Source organism: Convolutriloba macropyga, chromosome 3 (assembly GCF_964194025.1).
Source record: "Convolutriloba macropyga chromosome 3, txConMacr16.3, whole genome shotgun sequence".
NCBI lineage: Eukaryota > Metazoa > Xenacoelomorpha > Acoela > Convolutidae > Convolutriloba > Convolutriloba macropyga.
Window position 1 is genome coordinate 40,581,126 of NC_134470.1, and position 19,878 is coordinate 40,601,003.

General features: G+C 34.4%; 1 protein-coding gene across 1 annotated transcript in view; it reads left to right on the forward strand.

Moving 5' to 3' along the window:
• LOC142336205 (mediator of RNA polymerase II transcription subunit 12-like protein) overlaps positions 1-19,878 on the forward strand; it is a 305,636-nt gene that overhangs the window by 28,586 nt on the left and 257,172 nt on the right. The window contains exon 3 of the mRNA XM_075384862.1: positions 8,560-8,667. Within this exon, the coding sequence (XP_075240977.1) occupies positions 8,560-8,667 (108 nt within the window). The remainder of the gene's footprint in view (positions 1-8,559; positions 8,668-19,878) is intronic.

Genomic DNA, 19,878 nt, shown 5'->3' on the forward strand with positions numbered 1-19,878 from the left:
AAAATACAAATTTTGTTGGTAAAATGTTTCTGTTGCAATTTAACTATTCTTAGTAAAGTGATGACTATTGCATCTTGCCCGAGCAATTTATCACTTCAGTTTTGTAATTTTGACAGCTATTGAATATAAATAGCAGTTTTCCGATTTAGTCGGCATTATTATGTGATGTGATGTGATGTGATGCATTGTTATCCTTTGTTTAGTCTGATCCGCTTTCAGAGACAACGACTGATTCTAATGAGTTTATTTTGCTGTGTATGCTTCGATAAGCTTGCATGCTGTTAAATAATAGCTTACAAAGGTGTGGTTTATACCCGCATTTACGATCAAAGTTAAGTGTGGCACGATGAAACTCATGTATGATAATGAATGAAAAGGTTTGGCGTTGAAAGTCATGAAAATTCAAAGTTAGAGATATGACTTTTTCAGCGATTATGAATATGAACTCAATAAATTTGAACTAAATAGCAAGGGGAAGGATTGGGGGGCTAAACGGTTACGGACCGTTTACACTCCGGCAAACAACAACAAAAGTTAGCAAATAAATTTATCAGAAAAGAACAAAATAATTGACATCAGAAATTCAAATTTACTGCTTCAAAATTTTCCGCTTGAGTGAGTTTTATGTATCAGTTTGACATGATTGAAGGAGTATTCATTCACCCTCCGCGGCTAACGAAGAAGAACCATCGTCAGTTTCAAACACTTTACCCAATCTCACTGCGGGGCGTTGCACTATGCCAGTACTGGTCTTGATGTCGAAGCTTCTTGCCACTCCATCTCTACTCACATGTGCTTTGATCATCCGACCAATGGGCCAAATTCCTCGGGGTGTAAAATCTTTATAGAGCCAAACAACATCGTCTTCCTTGAGCTCAGCGTTGGCTTGCTGCCATTTTGTCCGTCTGTTAAGTTGCGGTACAAACTCTTTGAGAAGACGAGACCAATAGTGGTCCAATAGGGTCTGTGACTCCCTAAAGTCTTTACTTGAAAACCTGGTTCTGTTATTTGCCAGAGGTTTTAGGCAGAAGTGGCGTCTTCTCATTAGGAAATGATTCGGTGTTAATGGTTCCTGGTTGATCAAAGTGCTCCCAACATGCGTCAGTGGGCGTGAATTAAGAATTCCTTCTGCCTCCGCTACGACTGTATGGAAGACTGAAAAGTTTAGTCGGCGGCTTCCGAGGACAACAAGTAGGCTTCGCTTAGCTGACTGGATAAGTCGTTCCCAAACCCCTCCGAAGTGCGGTGCCAGAGGTGGGTTGAACGTCCACTGGATGTTCTGTTGCGCCAGCTGGAGACACATGTAGTTGTTGTCTGGTTTGTAATCTTCCTTAAAATTGAGTTTCATTGCCTGGTTAGCTCCAACAAAGTTTTTTCCGTTGTCCGAAACAATGACATCAGGGTATCTTCGTCTGGATACAAAACGTCGAATAGCCATTAGTAGACAGTCAGTGGAGAGGTCCTCACAAACTTCCAAGTGTACTGCTCGTGTGACCAAGCATGTAAACATGCAGACGTAATTGAGTTCTGTCTGGTTTCTGGATTTTTCAATGTGAAAAGGACCGAACATGTCCATTCCAGTATTCACAAATGGGTAGAGTTTGGAGTGCTCCGGTAAGCGAAATTTTGGTAGAGGAGCCATCTTCGGTCTGACATTGTCTGCTCGCCAGCGTCTGCAGATGAAGCAGTACTTCCCTAAAGTTCTTAGAGCTCTGCGGATTCCAACTATCATGAACGTTGCTTGGATATGTACACAATCATGTTCAATTTCATGATGCCCGCAGTCGTGATGTGCTTTGTCGATAAGCAGTTTGGCAACTCTGCACTTGCTGTGGAGTATCACCGAATGTTTGCTCTGAAAAGGCAATCCAGATTTCTGAGTTCGTCCCTCAACCCTAAGGAGTCCGTCGCTATCCAGAAAGGGTGTATATCGTAATAGTTTGTCCTTCTTGTCTAGGGGTAGTCGACTTTGAAGTTGAGAAACTGTGTCCTTGAAGTGTGTGGACTGAGATATCCTCAAGAGAAAGGTTCGAGCCTTGTTTTCGTCAGCCGCGAAGTCGTCCAAGTCGCAAAGTATGTCGCGTTTGATCGACGTCTTCAGTACGCGTACTGCTCTAAACACTTTCCTAATTGTGCCAAGGAGTCTAGGCCGGTTTGAAAATCTGTTTTGATCCACCAACGGTTTTTCACTGGTCTTGTCATCAACTTGAGTGGCGTATGTTTGAGCTGGTTTGTCACCGGAGAATGTCTACTTGCTCTCAGGTTTGATCAAGAAAGAAGGTGCTTTTATTCACAATTTTTGAAGATCACATGGAGCTAGACCTCTGGTGCCATGATCGGCTGGGTTCATTTTTCCTGGTACGTGTCGCCAATCGTCTTTGTTTGAGTTCTCAGCAATTTTGTTGAGCCTATTTGCGATGTACATGTTCTGTCGACTCTTTGATTTGTTCCAGCTGAGTACTACTGTGCTGTCGGTCCAAAATTTTTTGCTCTTCACATCTATTGTCATCTCGGTCTCACAGAAGCCTGCTAGTTCTGCTCCCAATGTAGCTGCTTCGAGCTCCAACTTGGGAATGTTTGGTTGGTGCCACCAAGGATTTGCTGATGAGGTAGTGCGTAGCTATTGAGCCGTCACCGGAGATTGTCCTCAGGTACACCACTGCTGATACTGCTGAAAGTGAAGCATCTGTGAAGGTGTGCAACTCGTGAGTTCCGTCGACGTTTGGAACTAGACATCGGGGGATTTGAATTGGAGGCATATTCTGGAAGTCTTCCATCCATTGCTGAATTTCGTTATAATGTTCCTTTGATAGCAGCTGGTCCCAATTGTGTCCTTGTTTGATGACTTTTTGCAAGATGCATCTCAGTCGAATTGCAAAAGGCGAGATTATCCCAACGGGATCAAACAAAGAAGCAGCCATTGAGAGAAGCTTTCTCTGTGTGAAATTCTCTTTTTCATAGCTCAGTTTCGGTTTCGCAAAAAGAAGTTGATCACATTCAGGGTTCCATGTTTGACCAAGTGTCCTTTGCAACTTTAGAATTCCAATTCTATCTTCCTCAGGAATCATTTCCAGCACAGCAAGGTTATTGGTGAGAAATTAGGTGAGGTTGAATCCCCCTGTTTTGAGAACATGTTTCAGCTCAGTCGCTGTATTTGCTGCCTCTTCCTCTGTTGAGAATAATTGAATGAAGTCATCCATGTAGAACTGTTTTGTGATTGAGTAAAATATTTTTGGATGTTCTTGTCTGTTATCGTTGGCGCAATTTTGCAGAACAAAAATTGCGCAGGCGGGAGAACAAGTTGCTCCAAAAATGAGTCGTTGGTATTTGGATGTCCTCTCCTCATTATTGTCGCTCCACAAAAAACGGAGAGCATCTTGGTCTTCTTCTCTGATTCCAACTTGCATGAACATAGCCTCTATGTCTGCTGTTACTGCAACCTCGAACTGACGAAACCGGAGAAGTCCATGTAGATTGCACAAAAGGTCCGGTCCTGTTAGCAGTGCATCGTTCAAAGAAACCCCTTTGTATTTTGAGGCTGCATTTGTCATTCGTCTTATCTTGTCTGGTTTTTGCTTGTTGATGACTGGATGGTAGATACCAAATGTTCTTTGCATCCTGGTTCGTAACAGCTGTTATGTATCCCTTATCCATATCATCAAAGATAGTGGTCATATATCTCTGTTTCAGTTGGTTGTCTCTTTCTAATCGCTTCTGCAGGGCTTGCCACTGAACCCTTGCCATGAAGTAAATGTTGGGCAGTGTGACGTTTTCTCGCCAAGGGAGTCCAATCTCATATCTTTTCCCGTTGTGATATGTGGTCTCTACCAAAGTCTTTAGTGCCTTCTGGTCCTCTTCATTTTGTCCCTTTTTAGAACCCTGACTAAAGTTGACACCTTCAAAGGTCCAAAACAGATGTAGAAGGTTTTCGTCCGGGTCGTCACTACCTCGCTTGTGATGGTTGATGAGAGTGATGTTGTGGTTGCTGCTTCCTGTATTGTTTGGTTGAAAGTACTCTTGTGGCACAGGGCCTGTCAAAGTCCGTCCTAACATTGTGTTGACTCCATAGGGTGTTCCTGGTTTGCCGGTAGTGAAGTTTCTTGGAACAGTAGCCAGAAAAGCATCAGCTCCTATGAGTATTCCAATTTTGTTGTCACGAATTTGAGGGAAATTGACTTCTGCCAGATGATCATGGTCCCTACAAAGTCTATTCAACATTTCTGCGGGAACAGTTGGCATCTGGAACTGATCGATGGAGGTTGCGTACACAGGAAGATTTGTCACCGGTTTTGAGCTGCGAAGTGAACCAATTCCGATCATGACATCAGCTGTTGTCATTGTGTGCTTCCCATGTAGCGAAGCTAGAGGTAGTTCTATATCTTTGGGGACTCGAATTCGAAGAGCATCAGCAATGTTTTGTGTGATCTGTGTATTATCACTTCCACTGTCCAAAAGTGCATAAGTCTCTATGTTGAGGTCTTTGTAGAAAAGCGTGACTAGTATTGCCTGTAGTTGTATAAATGCTCTGATCCATGTGGGTTCCCCATTTCTGCTGCTTGTGTGGTTTTGCACGCGTGGAAGTTTTGATGAATCATCAATCAGTTCGTTGCTGGTCACTGATCGAAATTGAGTGTTACTTCTGTCAATAGAATGCTGAGGATTGCTGTGCTGCTGATTGGCAGGTTGATGCGAGCTGTTGTTTCCATAGTTTGGATTACAAGGGTTGAAATTGTTTTGATTGTATCCCCTTCTGTTGTTGGTATTTGGCGTGTTACTGATTGTTGACGAAAGCTGAGACGTTGTATGGCTGAAGTTTCTACCGTAGTCTGAATGCACCGGGTTGTTCCTGGATTGAAATCTCCCTTTACTCGTTGCTTGGAAATCACTCTCTGCAAAGTCCTGAAGTCGTCTCGATGGAGAGTTGAATGATGAAACCCATTGCATCTGTCTACAAGACATCGAATTTTTGATTTACAGAATCCACTCTCATGTCTCTTCAAGCAGTTGACACACAAGTTGTGATGCATCACCAATTGCTGACGGTCAGCTACAGACTTGCTACAGAGCATAGTTGACAATTTGAGCTGATTTGAAGAATTATGTTGGTGTTTATGGCCTTGGAAAAGCCGTTCAACCCGGTCTGTTCTTTGTGGTCTTTGTGGAGAAACATCCTCGCAAGCCTCTGCATATGTGCTTATCCAATCTGCTATATCAGCCAAATTGGGTTGCTCTGTTCTCATGCTCCTTACATGTTGATTCCAGCGAATCGTCATTGGTGTTGTCAACTTTTCCTTGGCAACTTTAACTACCGCAGAAGCCTTTAGGTCGGATTCAAAATGGTGGAGTCGAAAGGTCTGTACCAAACGTCTGAGGAAGGATGCAAAACTTATAAAGCTGCTGGGATCATCCATTCTGGTCTTAGGCCATTGTTCAAGTTGCGTGAGGTACGCACTCACATGCTTCGACGTTCCTTATAGAAGTCTCTGTTGTAAGAGTAACCACAGATGAAGTCTTTTGCTTTGTGAGTTACCGAGTTTTGCAAGTATGTCGTTTTTTGAACAGTTGAATGCTGGATTGTCATGAATGGTTGACTTGAAAAAGCTGTACCATTGATGCCGCATCAAAGGATCGCCTGAGAAATGGTCAAGACTAATCTTTGGTAGACTGAACGCATTCATCATCACTTGATGATTGGTCCACTCAGAATTGTGGGGTCCTTGTGGGAACTGTTGCTCAGAAAACTGTTGTGGCATGAAATTTAAGTGGCGATTAATCTCCCGTTGGGAGCGTTCATCATTTTGTTTGTCTCTGGGAATGAGTGATTCATTTGACTACCGAACAAAGACGTGCCTGTTGCTGATCACGTGGATAGTTATTGTCTGCAAACGGTTGAGGGAAATTGTCAGGCATTGCTCGAGGTTGAAATCCAGGTGTGGTACCGGAATTCCAGTACACAGTGTCTGATGGTTGATCGCTTGAAATATTGAGGTTAGCAAAACCTTGATTTGGGACATTCACATCAAAAATCGGGCAACTCTGAACCTGTTTCGCATCTTCACTGAGGCTGCCATGCTCCTGTATCTCACTAATCTCTGGTTTTGATGCGGAGCGTTGTATTTTGCTACACTTGCTCTCTCTTTTTGAAGATCACGATGACTGTTTTTGGACGTTACACCATCATGGTAATCAGAACTGAACACCTCATCCCAGCTCTCAGCGTTTTCACCTGCATTTTGCATTGGCGTTTTACGTCTCATTCCACTTGGTTGTTTACGTCTGGTTCCTGAAACAACAACCTTACTCCGTAGTTTGTTGGGTTCTTCCGAGGAGGTGTCGGAAGAGATGAACTTTTGATGGTTTGACCCATGAAGCAATCTGATTTTTTGTTTGATTCTCAGCCATTTGCAATTTCTCTGTGCAGACTCTGCAGCAACAGTGTCGAACTCTTCTTGTGTCAACTGTTGTTCTATGAGTTCGTTAAACATGCGATCAAGCTCCGCTTTTTGCAGTCGAAGTTCGTCAACGAGCTCTTGGAGGTCTGCTGCTGCTTCTGTTTGCTGCATTTGTTCGTCGAGTAGGTCTTGTGCTGCTTCCCACTCAATGACTGTGAACTTCAAGAGCTGCATGAGTTGAGCCTTGGAGGTTGACTTTGTTTTGGTTTTGCTTGACATGGCTTTGGTTTTTCTCATTGGTTAATGGTTACTTAGTTTAGGGTTGCACGATGACATTCACAAAAAACTTTATTGCACTATGAGTGTTATGAGTCACTGCACTTACAGTTAGCACTTAAAATGTTGTTAGAACGCTTAGTAATCGTTTTTTTTTATCTAAAACATCTTGACTGCTAATTATGTTGCTGTTGTGGACAGCTAACAATGGTTTGGTTGTCTTATGTTTTACCAAATCTTGCTTGAATGCTCTTTTTTAAAGTATTTTATGTACGCTTTGCGTTGTGGGGAGGATTTTGTCTGGTCACGGTCGCAGAGAAACACCGTAACCTGGGGAGGATACTGTTTTACCTTTTAGAAAATTTTGTGCCTAGAAACAAAAACTTTTGCACTTGTGTGTCAGCAGGTGCAAAACTGTAAATCAGAATCAGCATTATTGTCTGTATGATTGTAAGAAGGGCTGAATCGAACCCTGAATTTTTAAGGCTTTTTCGCTAGACTTAGGGTCATAGAGTTTTAGCTGAACTAGAACGTCCTATAATCTAAGAAAGATCGGGCTTTGCTACCTATGTATATGTTCGACTATCCCCGTCGTAAGCCTATGCGTTGGTTCAAAAGAGAACCCGCAGCCTCACCCGCTCAGGCCCCAGTCAATCTTATTAGCAAATGTGGGACCTCTAGCCGCATGGACTAGAGAACTGCATTGAGCGGATTGCATCTTAATGTTCGGAGTGCAACGAACGATGCAGGGGGAAGGTCATCGATCTGTAACGTACTTAGAAAGCCTGACAGCCTATAAATTTGAAGTGCTAAAAATATCAGATGGAAAAATCTATAGCACGTTTAATTCAGCTAGTTGGTGGGATTTTTTAAAGTTTTAGTGAAAAACTACAAGTCAGAAATTTTAAGTTGTCTCTGTATTGTGAGTCGATGGTTCGGTTTTAAAACCTAGGCTGCGCCAAAATTTGTTATCCTTTGTTTAGTCTGATCCGCTTTCAGAGACAACGACTGATTCTCAAGAGTTTATTTTGATGTGTATGCTTCTATAAGCTTGTATGCTTGTTAAATAATAGCTTACAAAGGTGTGATTTATACCCGCTTTTACGATCAAAGTAAAGTGTGGCACGATAAAACTCAGGTATGATAATGAAAAGGTTTGGCATTGAAAGTCATGAAAATTCAAAGTTAGAGATATGACTTTTATAGCGATTATGAATATGAACTCAATAAATTTGAACTAAATAAGGTGAAGGATTGGGGGGCTAAACGGTTACGGACCGTTTACATGCATTCTTTGTTCAAAAATTGATTTTCGCCGTTTCCGAGGGTAAAAAAATCTATAACCACCCGTTTGAAAAACATTTTTCATACTTTTTCTAATTTGTTCTCTTAAATCTTTTCAGCATTTCTCTTACCCTGTTTATGTAACTATAAAATATATTCAAGCATCTGATTATAAATTGGCAACGCCAATTCCGAGTTCGAAAATCGCAAAATATAAATTTTGATACCTTTCAAAGTCTACCGTGGAATTGTTTTTTGTCTACATGAATATGGAAATTGATGTGATTGGAAATTGTTTGATGTTTTAATATTAAGTATCACCTTTTCTGAGGTTTAAAATCAGGAAAAATTTTAATTTTTGCTATAAAATCGTGAGAAAAATTGTTAACCTTTACCTTCGGTAGAGATGGAAAGCTGCTGATAGACTGGCCCGTCATCAATTATTTCTTACAAATCCTGAAGGCTGAAATGTTCAAAAAATGCAATACATCTCACTGCGTAGACAGACTTCAGTAGACCTTTGTGGATCTGACCATGTTCCCTTCTTGCTCACATAAATGTGAGTTCTTTCTTGAACTCTTTTTGAATGACGTTCGTGTGTTTGAAGGTTCTGAAATGCCTAGCAGACCTGCGTGTGAAGAGAGACGAACAGAACAGCTGTACGTTGCCGGACTCCAAGAAGAAATTCATGCTCAACAAAGACAGATTCTGGCCAGTAAGTTTCTTTAATAAGACACAAAACAGTTCAGGCTAGTGTTTCGATTAGCTTGCTGACTAAAAAGTACCTCACTTTATCAGGGTTTGAAATTATTCAGTTCTTGAAGCTCGCCAGGCACGGATGTTCGATGATTGCTTATGAACTCTGGGATTATTAGTGGAAAATTTGAGGACCAGAAGGTATAATAATTTTCGAAAGAAAGAAAGAGAAAAAGCCCCTTCCAGTAAATATCCACCCCCATACACACACACAACCTGACACAGACACACGTACACACACACGGACGCTCTTTCACCACTCCACCCCTACACCTTATTACACAGTAGTGGATAAAACAAGGGAATCAACCACTAGCAAAATTTGACCCTTTCTCCAAAAACGCTAATCGCGCATGTCGAATAGGGCCATATTTTACTACTTGTTGATTTCCTTGTTTTATCCACTACTATGTATTAGCTCTATATCCGATCAAAAATCAATCAGAAATCAATTAAAATCAAAAATAAAACAAAAAATCAAAGCAAAATTTACATTTCACTCTTTAAGAGCGATTCACTCTTATTCGGGGTGATCCCCCAGTAGAAAGATCGCTCTTTTTCGCTCTTAAAGAGTGAATCCCTCTTTTTTATTTTTTATGCTTTTATTTCAAATTATCTATACTCTTCAATAAATTTATATTTTCTTTTACTTTTTCTATATTTAACCCATTATTAATAAGAAATGATACAAAATTATAATATTTACACGAACAACTTTCCTCAGTTTGGCTAATAACTAAAGGACTTACAGTCTTGCTTTGCCAACTAGGATTAATTGTTTTGTCACTCAAATTTCTACTAAATCCTTTGGGTATATCTACATCTGGATGTTGTTTCTTTACATGAGCCCGTATCCCATCATATCTCACAACACAAGCACAATATGGACAATTAACTTTAGCTGAAGTACAACTTCTACATGTATACTTACTCTCATCAAAATCAGTTAGTGGTTTTATATAATTACATTTAGTACAACTTCTAATTAAGACTTCTGGGTTAAGGTTAGGGTTAGGGTCTGAGTTAGAGTTAGAGTCATAGATAGAACTAGAGCTAGAACTAGAACTAGAGCTAGAACTAGAATTAGATTCATTTTTTAAAGAACAACCCCATGGAGAAAAATTTTTAGCACAAATACCACTTACTATTATATTACCACATATACATTAATCAGTTTCATCTTTATGACATGATTCATAATGATATTTTAAAACAGCAATGTTTCCATATTTATAGCTACACTCTAAACATTTTAAAAGCATTTATAATAGGGTAAACTTTAATATTTACCTAATCATTTCGCAGATAGGACTTTGTCCATGTTTCACCATCGGTGTAACCGCTTCGCCATGATTTCAATTAAATCTTTAGTAATATCTTAAGATGTGATACACTCTGCTAATTTTTTATTTCCTAACGTATTGAGTGTATTAATTTTACATCTCTTATCTAAAATCAATTCAAGGTCTAATTCTTTTTATCTTTAACAAAATTTGTAATCTCTTCTCTAAATTCTTCATTATTTCCATATAGTCTGGTTAAAAACTTTCCTCCCTTTCTATTCAAACTTCCCATCTCTTCATTTATATATTCTTCTTGTAGTTTTTCTAAGGGTGTAACAAGTTTACGTGCCCCATTAACTAAACTATTTTTTAGATCAGTGTAACTGGTTCCCAGATCTGTATAATCACTTTGTGTATCAGTATAATCACTTTGCAAATAGGACTTTGTCCATGTTTCACCATCAGTGTAACTGGTTCCCAGATAGGACTTTGTCCATGTTTCACCATCAGGGAACCTGCTTGGCAGATCTTCTCCATATCCAACGTTAACCAAAGTGTTTACTCTATTCAACATATTGCTTGCACTCATTGCCACGGCTCCAACAGTTTTTATTATTGAATCAGGATAAATATTACTAGTTATAACTAAACCCCAACCTATTTTTCCACCAATATTTGATAATTGTTTTAAACCTTTTGCTTTAACCATCTCTTTTAAAATATCATTCTGAATTTTAATATTATTTAAAGTAAGAAGTTTATTAAAATAAAACTGATAATTATCATGATTAATGGTATTTCTATCTGTTTCATTTATCATGAGTGGTTTCATATATGCTATAAGCTTATTTATATCTTCTCTTTCTAATTCATCCTTTAAACTAAGAGCTTTTAAATCAAGGAAACCAACTCTTGAATCATATATCCTTTCTCTATTACTATTAATAATAATAAAAGTTCTTATTATATTTAGTTATACCATAACGAAGTTCATCTGACATTCCATCTGTACGATTATAATGGTTACTATTTAAGTCACTTACTATTTTACTAGTCATGTTCACATTTATATATCTCATTAAAGTTTTTAAAAAGATCAGGTCCATTATAAGTTGTTAAATAAATAGTATCACAACTCATTCTTGCTGTATTAATTATTTGAGCTGGTTTATGACACATTACAATCATTTGAATATTATAATGCCTACCTTCAGTAAAATAATAAGCTATATCCTTATTTAACCTATCACCCATATCATCAAGTACTATTACACAATTTTGAAATTTATGCATATTTTTTTGATCATATCACATTTATTAAACCCAGTATAAAACTTATTAGACTCAGGATCTATCCAGTCTCTGTCATCTCTACACACTATAACGATATTTTTAGCTTGGTCTTGGTTTTGGTCCCGGTTTTGGTTTTGGTCTTGGTTTTGGTCTGAGTATAATTTTAAGTATTGTCTAATAAAATATGTTTTCCCTGTACCAGTTCCACCATAAACAATAGTATGTAATGGTGAGTTTTCATATTCAAATCTAACTAGACTCCTATTCATAAATCCACCAAAGTTTTCTTCTAGTTTTGTGTATTTACTTGGTATTGAATCGTATATTATATAACAAATTCCAATTAAGAAAATAAAAATTATAATTGTGTTACCTGTCTCCATTATATATATATATATATATATATATATATATATAATATAGACTTGATTTAGACTTAGACTTATTAAATTTACTATATAAAAATGCTTATCCTAACTTTTGAGGAATTCAAAAATAAATTTAATATTGATAATAGTGCTATGAGCGATATCAGAATAAAAGATATAGTTAAAGATATAAGTCTGACACCAATTGAAATAGTAATGAGAGATGAGACTCCAGATAGTATCGGGGAACCTAACTCAAACATTATTGTAAATCTGCATCCAACTGAAGGTACCCATTGGTTTTTAGTTATAAGAGAAGGTGGTCCTGTGCATTACTTTGATAGTTTTGGTGTGGAGACCCCACCATTATTTTTAGAAGAATATGTTGATCTAGGCTCTAATGAAAGAATACAACAATATGATGAATCTTATTGTGGGGCTTATTGTTTATATATGATCTATCTTATTGATAGAGGATTTAGAATTAAGAGTGCTTTGAATATTCTAGTTAATCAATTTAAATATCCGGAAATATATAATGAGTGTTTTTGTTTAGGTTGTAATGTTAATGTTAATGATAATGTTATTGATAATGATAATGTTAATGTTAATGTTAATGATAATGATAAAGATAATGATAGTGTTAAAGATAATGTTAATGATAAAGATAATGATAATGATAAAGATAATGATAGTGTTAAAGATAATGTTAATGATAAAGATAATGATAATGTTAATGATAATGTTAATGATAATGATAATGTTAATGATAATGAGTGTTACTGATAATGATAACGATAAAGATAATTTAATATATCTAGATGATGAAAAACATCAATTGGGTAAATCTAACAACAAAGAATGTCTTAGTAACAATATCTCTGTAAACATAAATGAAGATCTACTATCATGGCTAAATAATGATGATATAATTACTTAAGCTGAATTCCCAGACAACTTTAGTTGTATAATATCTGGTCCTAGTGAATGTGGTAAGACATTCTTATTAAAAAACTAATTCTTGCTAGTATATATTTTGATAAGCTATACATCATTGGTCCTACTGGTGATCGATATGAAGGTGTAGAGAGTTATAATCGACAAAGTCGCAACTCTGTTGACGATGAAGCAATTATAGAATTTATTAAAGATATAAAAGATTTACCATCTCCTGATAAACTACCCAAAGACTTAAAGAAACTAATGATGTTCGATGATGTTAGAGCCAAAGAACCAGTTATTAATGAATACTTTTGTAGAGGTAGACATAATAATTGCAATATGATATATCTTTATCAAAACCTGTTCTCTCTGGATAGGCAGAGTGTTAGAGAGAACTGTAATCTATTTATTTTTTTTGAACAGAGAGGTAAAGTCCTAGCATCGATATATCAAGATTTCATTAATAATATTGAACTTAGCTATAATGATTTTGCTAATATATGTAATAAGGTATGGAAATAGCCTTATAATTATATTGTCATTGGTATAACTAAAAATAAAAATATTAATGGTAAACTAAGAATTAATTGGGATCGGAGAGTTTTGTAATTAAGTTTATGTTTGTTTGTTTATATCTATATCTACACCAGATGCAAAGTAAAACTCAATACATCACAATTAAAGTCTCTAGGTCTTCCATGCTCATCTTTAATATGAAACTTTATATTCTATTTTAAGTTACATTTTGATACAAGATATTAGTTGGTATAATATTTATCAAGTAACCTGGTGGTTCTGTTAGAGTAAAAGTGTATAGTATGTCTGTGTTATTCCCATTATCTTTAACACCAGATATCACATTACAATGAATGTTAATAGTACTAAAACCCATAACATCAACAATTTTCTGAGATGTATATTTACCTTTTTTATAAACTATTTTTCTAAATTCTAGTAATGGGGCTATTAAATTTTCTATGTCAAAGTTAATTACACCTTGTTTTATTTCCATTAAACTTTTCATTGTATTCTTATCAGGTTCTATTATAACATTAACATTAGTTTCTTCTTTTATTAATTCTGCTATTTCGATTAATTCATATGCACCTGGTATAACAGCTAAAATACGGGTATCTGTCCATGTTTCACCTCGGGTATCATATAAGAAATGATTTTTCCTTCTATTCACATTAAACACCGAATTATAAACAGATAATCTAATTAAACCTAATTTTGACGAGTTAAGTATAGGTTCACTAAAGTTAAAATTTTCTGTTGGCTTTATCATTATAAAGTTAAGTATATGCTCTTCTTTAGTTTTAGATCACGTTTCATGTATCTTTTGTAGTTCATATAGAAATAAATTTTCTGTCATTTTTTGACTTACAAAAATGGATTTTAATTTGGACACAACTTATGGTTATAATAATGACATACACAAAAATAAGATTATAAAGTATAAACCAAATAATCTAGCAACAATCAATACAATCAATACTAATATTATTATTATACTCAATAGAGAAGAGAATCATTTAAATTTGCGTGATTCATATCTAGAGATAGAGTTTGTTGTATCAGATGATGCTGGTGGTGTATTTGATAATAATGCTAATATCAGATTAGTTAATTATGGTATCATTGCATTATTTAGTTCAGTTAAGCTTGAAACTAGTGGTGGTAGGACCTATTGAATGTATAGATCATTTTCATCCTAATCTATTGATGTATAAGTTATTAACTAGTACTGATGATGAATATGAGATTGGTTTTGTTAGAAATCAAGGTAATAGAGATAATCAACTTAAAGGTGACCATATTGGTGCAGAACGAGGTCATATATAAATGATGATTAAGACGAGAGATCTGTTTGGTTTTGTTAATGATTTAGAAAAGATTATATATGGTTTAGGATTTAAACTAATATTAAAAAGAAATAATAATGATAGAGCTCTATTTAGAGTTAATGCTGGTGCTGATGAAGTTGGTAATGATGGTAATATAGATATTAGAGATATATCATGGTGTGTGCCCAGTATTGATCCTAGTAATGACAATAGAATTATTGTGCAAAAGGGTTTAAGTAAAAAGAATAATGTAGACTTTAGTTATTATGAAAGAAAGACATTTTATAAGAATGTACCCAATGCTACTAACTTTTTGTTTTGATCTATGTATGGAAAGTGGTATGGAAAGACCACAATATAATAGTTGGTTTTGAAAATAATAATGTTAATGAACAAACTCATGATGCAAGTACATTTCATATAACGAATGTTACTGAATGTTATTGTAAGATTGGTAGCGAGTTTTATCCTGAGGATAGAATGAATATAAATTATGGTACCAATAACTATAATGAGGCGTTTAAAGAGATTGTTAGCTTTAATAAAGATTATAATGGGCTACCACATAATATAAAATCATATATAAATCATAGAACATTTAAAAGTAGTTATAGAATATATGTATTTGATACTAGATATCAAAGTGATCATATAAGACCACAACCGATACAACTTAATTTTAAATTTGGTGCTGCAGTTGCAGTTGTTATATGTCATGCATTAGTATTAACTAGAAAGGTTATTAGTGTTAATAGTGATGGTAATAAGATGGTTGATATAATCTCGTAGAGATTAATGGCCGGAGGCCTATTATATCATAGACATAGTCTTAGTTATAATTAAGTCATAGTTATAATAAATGATATTTATTGACTTAACCAATGACTAAACAATGACTAAATCAATGATAATCAAACTATTTCCTACTAGTCTTAACAAAACCCTTAGCATAAATAATATCTAATTTCTTTTTATTCTCTAGAGCTAAGCCTCTAGCTTCAAGTTCAGTTTGGGGTTTGGGTTTGGCTTTAGGTTTAACCCTGGGCTTCGAGCTTCGATCGCGGATGGAACAACCACCTTAGGTTTAATAACAGCAAAGGGATTATACTTTTTAACTTCCATTTTTTAATATAGAAATGAGTCTTTTAAATAAGTTCAAAACTAATTCATTTTGCGTAGGAGGTAGACATTATAGTGATACTAATAATATAAGTGGAGCTATTACTTCAAAAGGTACTAAAATGTTAAGAGGATCCTGCACTAAATGTAGAAGGAATAAATCAATGACAGTATCTGATGCAAAAATAGAAGCTGAGGGATTGAAAGATTTCTTTAAACGTGTTGGTAAAGCTACGGTTAACTTTGGAAAGAAAGTTGCTAATAATCCAGTAAGAGCATTAGAAATAGCAAGTAAAATAGGAAGTGTAGCTGCATCTAGAAACCCTAGAGCTGCTTTATCAGCCACACCTGATTTAATTAAATTTTCAACTACTGGTGAAGGTATAAAGGTAGTGCAAAAAGGAAGAGGGTTATACTTAGGTACAAAGAAAAGATGGTTTAATTCTACTCCTAATGGTAAATATTAATACTAATATTATTACTAAACACACTATTATTACTAAACACTATCAACTTTAGTTTAAAAAATTACTCAGCTTGTTTTTCTTGTTCCTCTTATAATCCTCATATACCTTAACTAATTCATTATATTCATCATTATCTATTTTATTATCTTTCCTTGATTTAGTATATAAACTCATTATTTTCATCATTATCTATTTTATTATCTTTCCTTGATTTAGTATATAAACTATTAAACTTGGCACTAAACTGTGTACTTAAAATATACATTTGTGAATACTTTATAATTTTATTTCTTATTTTAGTATTAATTGTTTTTGATAATGAACCACAAACAGTTGCTGTGGCAAAAGCTGTTGGTATAGAATAAGGTAATCCTATACCTGTTAATACAACTGATGTTGTTGTTGCCGTTGTTGCCCTTGATGATAATAGTATTTCTGTTATCTCAGCTACGTTAATATAATTTTTATATCTACTTAACTCCTTATTATAGTTATTAGTTTCAGTTTCATAATAGTTTCTAATATCTTTTATAATGTTAATATCGTTGTTAAATTTATTATTAGCTTGAATCGTTTCGTTTATCAGCCGCTCTGATAAAGATGATAGATCTGGGTACAGTAACCTCTCACTCGGTGCTGTTGGTTGACTCATGGACTCCATCATAGCTTTACTTATTTTCATTAGTAAAAAAAATTTCTATTTCTTTCGTTATATCTTCTTGTTTAAAACCATAATGCTTCTCAAATCTTGCTTGCTCTTTATTATCAACTAACGTACTTTGTAAAAGTATAGCAATTATATATTGTACTATTGTCCTTTTATTCTTTATAAGTGCTTCATCAACGGCAGAATTAGTCTTTTTATTAATTTCTTTAAATTCTTTTAGACCCGTAGTAAACATATCATCTAGTTGTATGTTAGTGATATTCTGATTAAACTTATTATTATTATCAAATTCTTGTTTTAATTGATTATATTTAGAGATAGTATCAGCAGCAACTTTATTACAAAACTTAACAGTTTTTGAGACTTCATTTGCTGATTTAATAATTTCTTTAATTCGTTCTTCATTAACTTGTTTTATTTAGTTGTAATGTTTTAGTTGTAACTTTATCAAAGTCACCCTTTCTTAGTTCAGTTATGTTTCTACCTAAAATGTCTATTTTATTAGAAGAGGATGATAAGTTATTGTCACAATACTCTTTATTAACAACATCTTTTTCATCTGTAGGAGGATGTACATTCGTAATTTTATAGGTATCCTTCATATCAATATTATCATTATCTTCTAGAAATAACCCACGAGCCTTACTTAGAGTTAAGTTGTTTCCATTCCCCATATGATGTTTCGCTTGGTTAAATCTATTTCTTGTTATTATTTATATTAACAAATATATTCAATGATTCTAACACCTTATTATTAGATTCAAAGTCAAACTCGGATTTTAATAGTTCCTGTTTATAGTATTTACCTTCTATTGTCTCTCCATTCATGTCTTCTATTTTATATGTTGTTGGTTGTGTTTTTAGAACTTCATTAACTTTAAACAATTTTCTATTCCAATTAGAAGTGTATCCTTTAGAAAAGATTTTACGTTTATCTACATTTCTAACATAATCACCAACTTTAAATTTTGGTGTTGCTTTGGTATATTTAACATAGTATTTAACCTTATCGGGATTATTAGAAGCATCAACAGGTGTCATATTAATTGTTGAATGCATGTTATTGTTATATGTTATGACTGCATCATTTAGTATATTTACCCAATTACCACCATTGATGAACATTGGTTTATTAATTATGTGTAATAATGTTCCATTGAATCTCTCTATAAACACAGCCTTTAAATCGCTATAAGTTGAATATAGTTTTGTTTCATATTCTTTAAGTAAAGATTTAAATGTTTTATTGTAAAACTCACTACCTCTATCTACCCATAACTTTTCTGGTTTTCTACTTTCACCTAATACTATTTTAAAACCATTAGTTATAGATAAACCAGATTTATTCTTTAATGGAATAGCCCATGCATATTTTGTGAATGTATCTATAACAGTTAATATAAACTTATAATTATTATTGTATTTACTTGGAGATGATTTATCAATTAAAGCAGCTGACCATCTTTCATCTTTATATAACGGTATTATTCTTTCTCTTCTGAACTTTGTCATTTGAGGGCTAAATACTTCTTTAGCTAATAGTTGTTGTTGTTTTTCCATCATTTTTCATTTACCATAGTTAAAAACAAAATTATCTAGTTGCTCTTGATTAATAATATTCATAGATAATAGTTGCTTAGATATATCTAGCATTTCATATAATCCATCATGACCAGCTTTTGTTTCTAGTATTAATAATTCTAATCTTTCTATTAAACTAATTGGATCTGCGAACAGACTCCGTCTGTGGTTATTCAACGAAATTTGTTCGTGACAAGCCAAGCAGTTTCCCTGATCGGGAGTGCTATTTAATCCCCTACCATATACATCTTTTACCCCTATTATACGTTTTATTGCTCTATATCTAGCACTTTTCTTATCCCTTTTTCCTAAATCATATCCAATATCAAATAAAAACCTTTTAATTTTGTTTTTATCTTCCTCGATTTCACCATATTTTATAATTGGGTTAGTAAGAAAGTTTATAAACACATCTGAAAATTCATATATATTATCCTTAACTATAATTGCATTTTCTTGATAAATTAGTTTAACACCGTTCATTTCAAATTTACCAATATCTAATTTTCCGAACTTTAACTTTAATTGAGGGTTAGATTGAACTGACATTAAATTAATAATTTGAGCTGTCTTTATCTACTAAAAGTCCTGGTTTATCTCGAGCTTTCTCTACAGCTTTGTCTTTGGACTTCATTAATGCTTCATTAAACTGGGAGCCAGCTTGCTGGATCATTTTAGTTTGTTTATCTAACTCTTGATTTTGCCAATCTATTGCTCTTAAGGTTTGTTCACTTAATGCTAGATTGTGTTCATTATGAGCTAGCCATGTTTCATTGTTTGCATTTAGTGTTTTAGTTAAAGGATCAAATAACTCTTCTATTTCACCATAATATTCTTGTTGTTTTAATTTATCTTCTAATCTATTTCTTCTGTTTTGTTTTTCTAGATTTTTTAATTCTATAATTGTTTCTAGTTTAGTCATTTTTTAATATAAAAATATTATACCAAGTATGAATTAGATCTATAATTATAATTAAAATAGCGAATTATAATAACTCATTATATAATATAATAGCTGCTTCTATTAATTTTCTATTGCTATCTATAGTTAATTCTTTAATATCATTAATCATGGAAGGGACGAAGTCATTGGTACTCCAACCTGCTTGGCTTGCCGCAGACGAAATCTGTTCGCAGATCAGTTTATCTACATCCTTATCCTTATCCTTATTTTTATATAGTTTCTTAATCGGTGAAGCCGCTTCTCGGATCCTATTTATCAAATCCCTTTTAAATAAATATAGTTCCTTATCATGTGGATAACTTTTTATATTGTTTACATAAAACCTTTTATCATCAAATATATTTAAACTAATCTTACTTGTTTTTCTTGTTGTCATGCTATCACCAACTTTTTGTATTCTGCTTTCATCTACTGTTCTCTGTGTATTATTCATTTATGCATTATAAAAATCTAGCATTATTATGCTTCTTTATTCCTTTTTCTTTAGTGTTTTTAGGCTATTGTTTGAAGCTATATGTTTTGGGGGACAATGCTATAGATTCCTCAATAATCCTACTCCCCAGCTCGTGCTTAAACTTGCCGGGACTTTATTATTAGTTTTTATAGATATGTCTAGATTACTTGAGTCCATATGCTCAT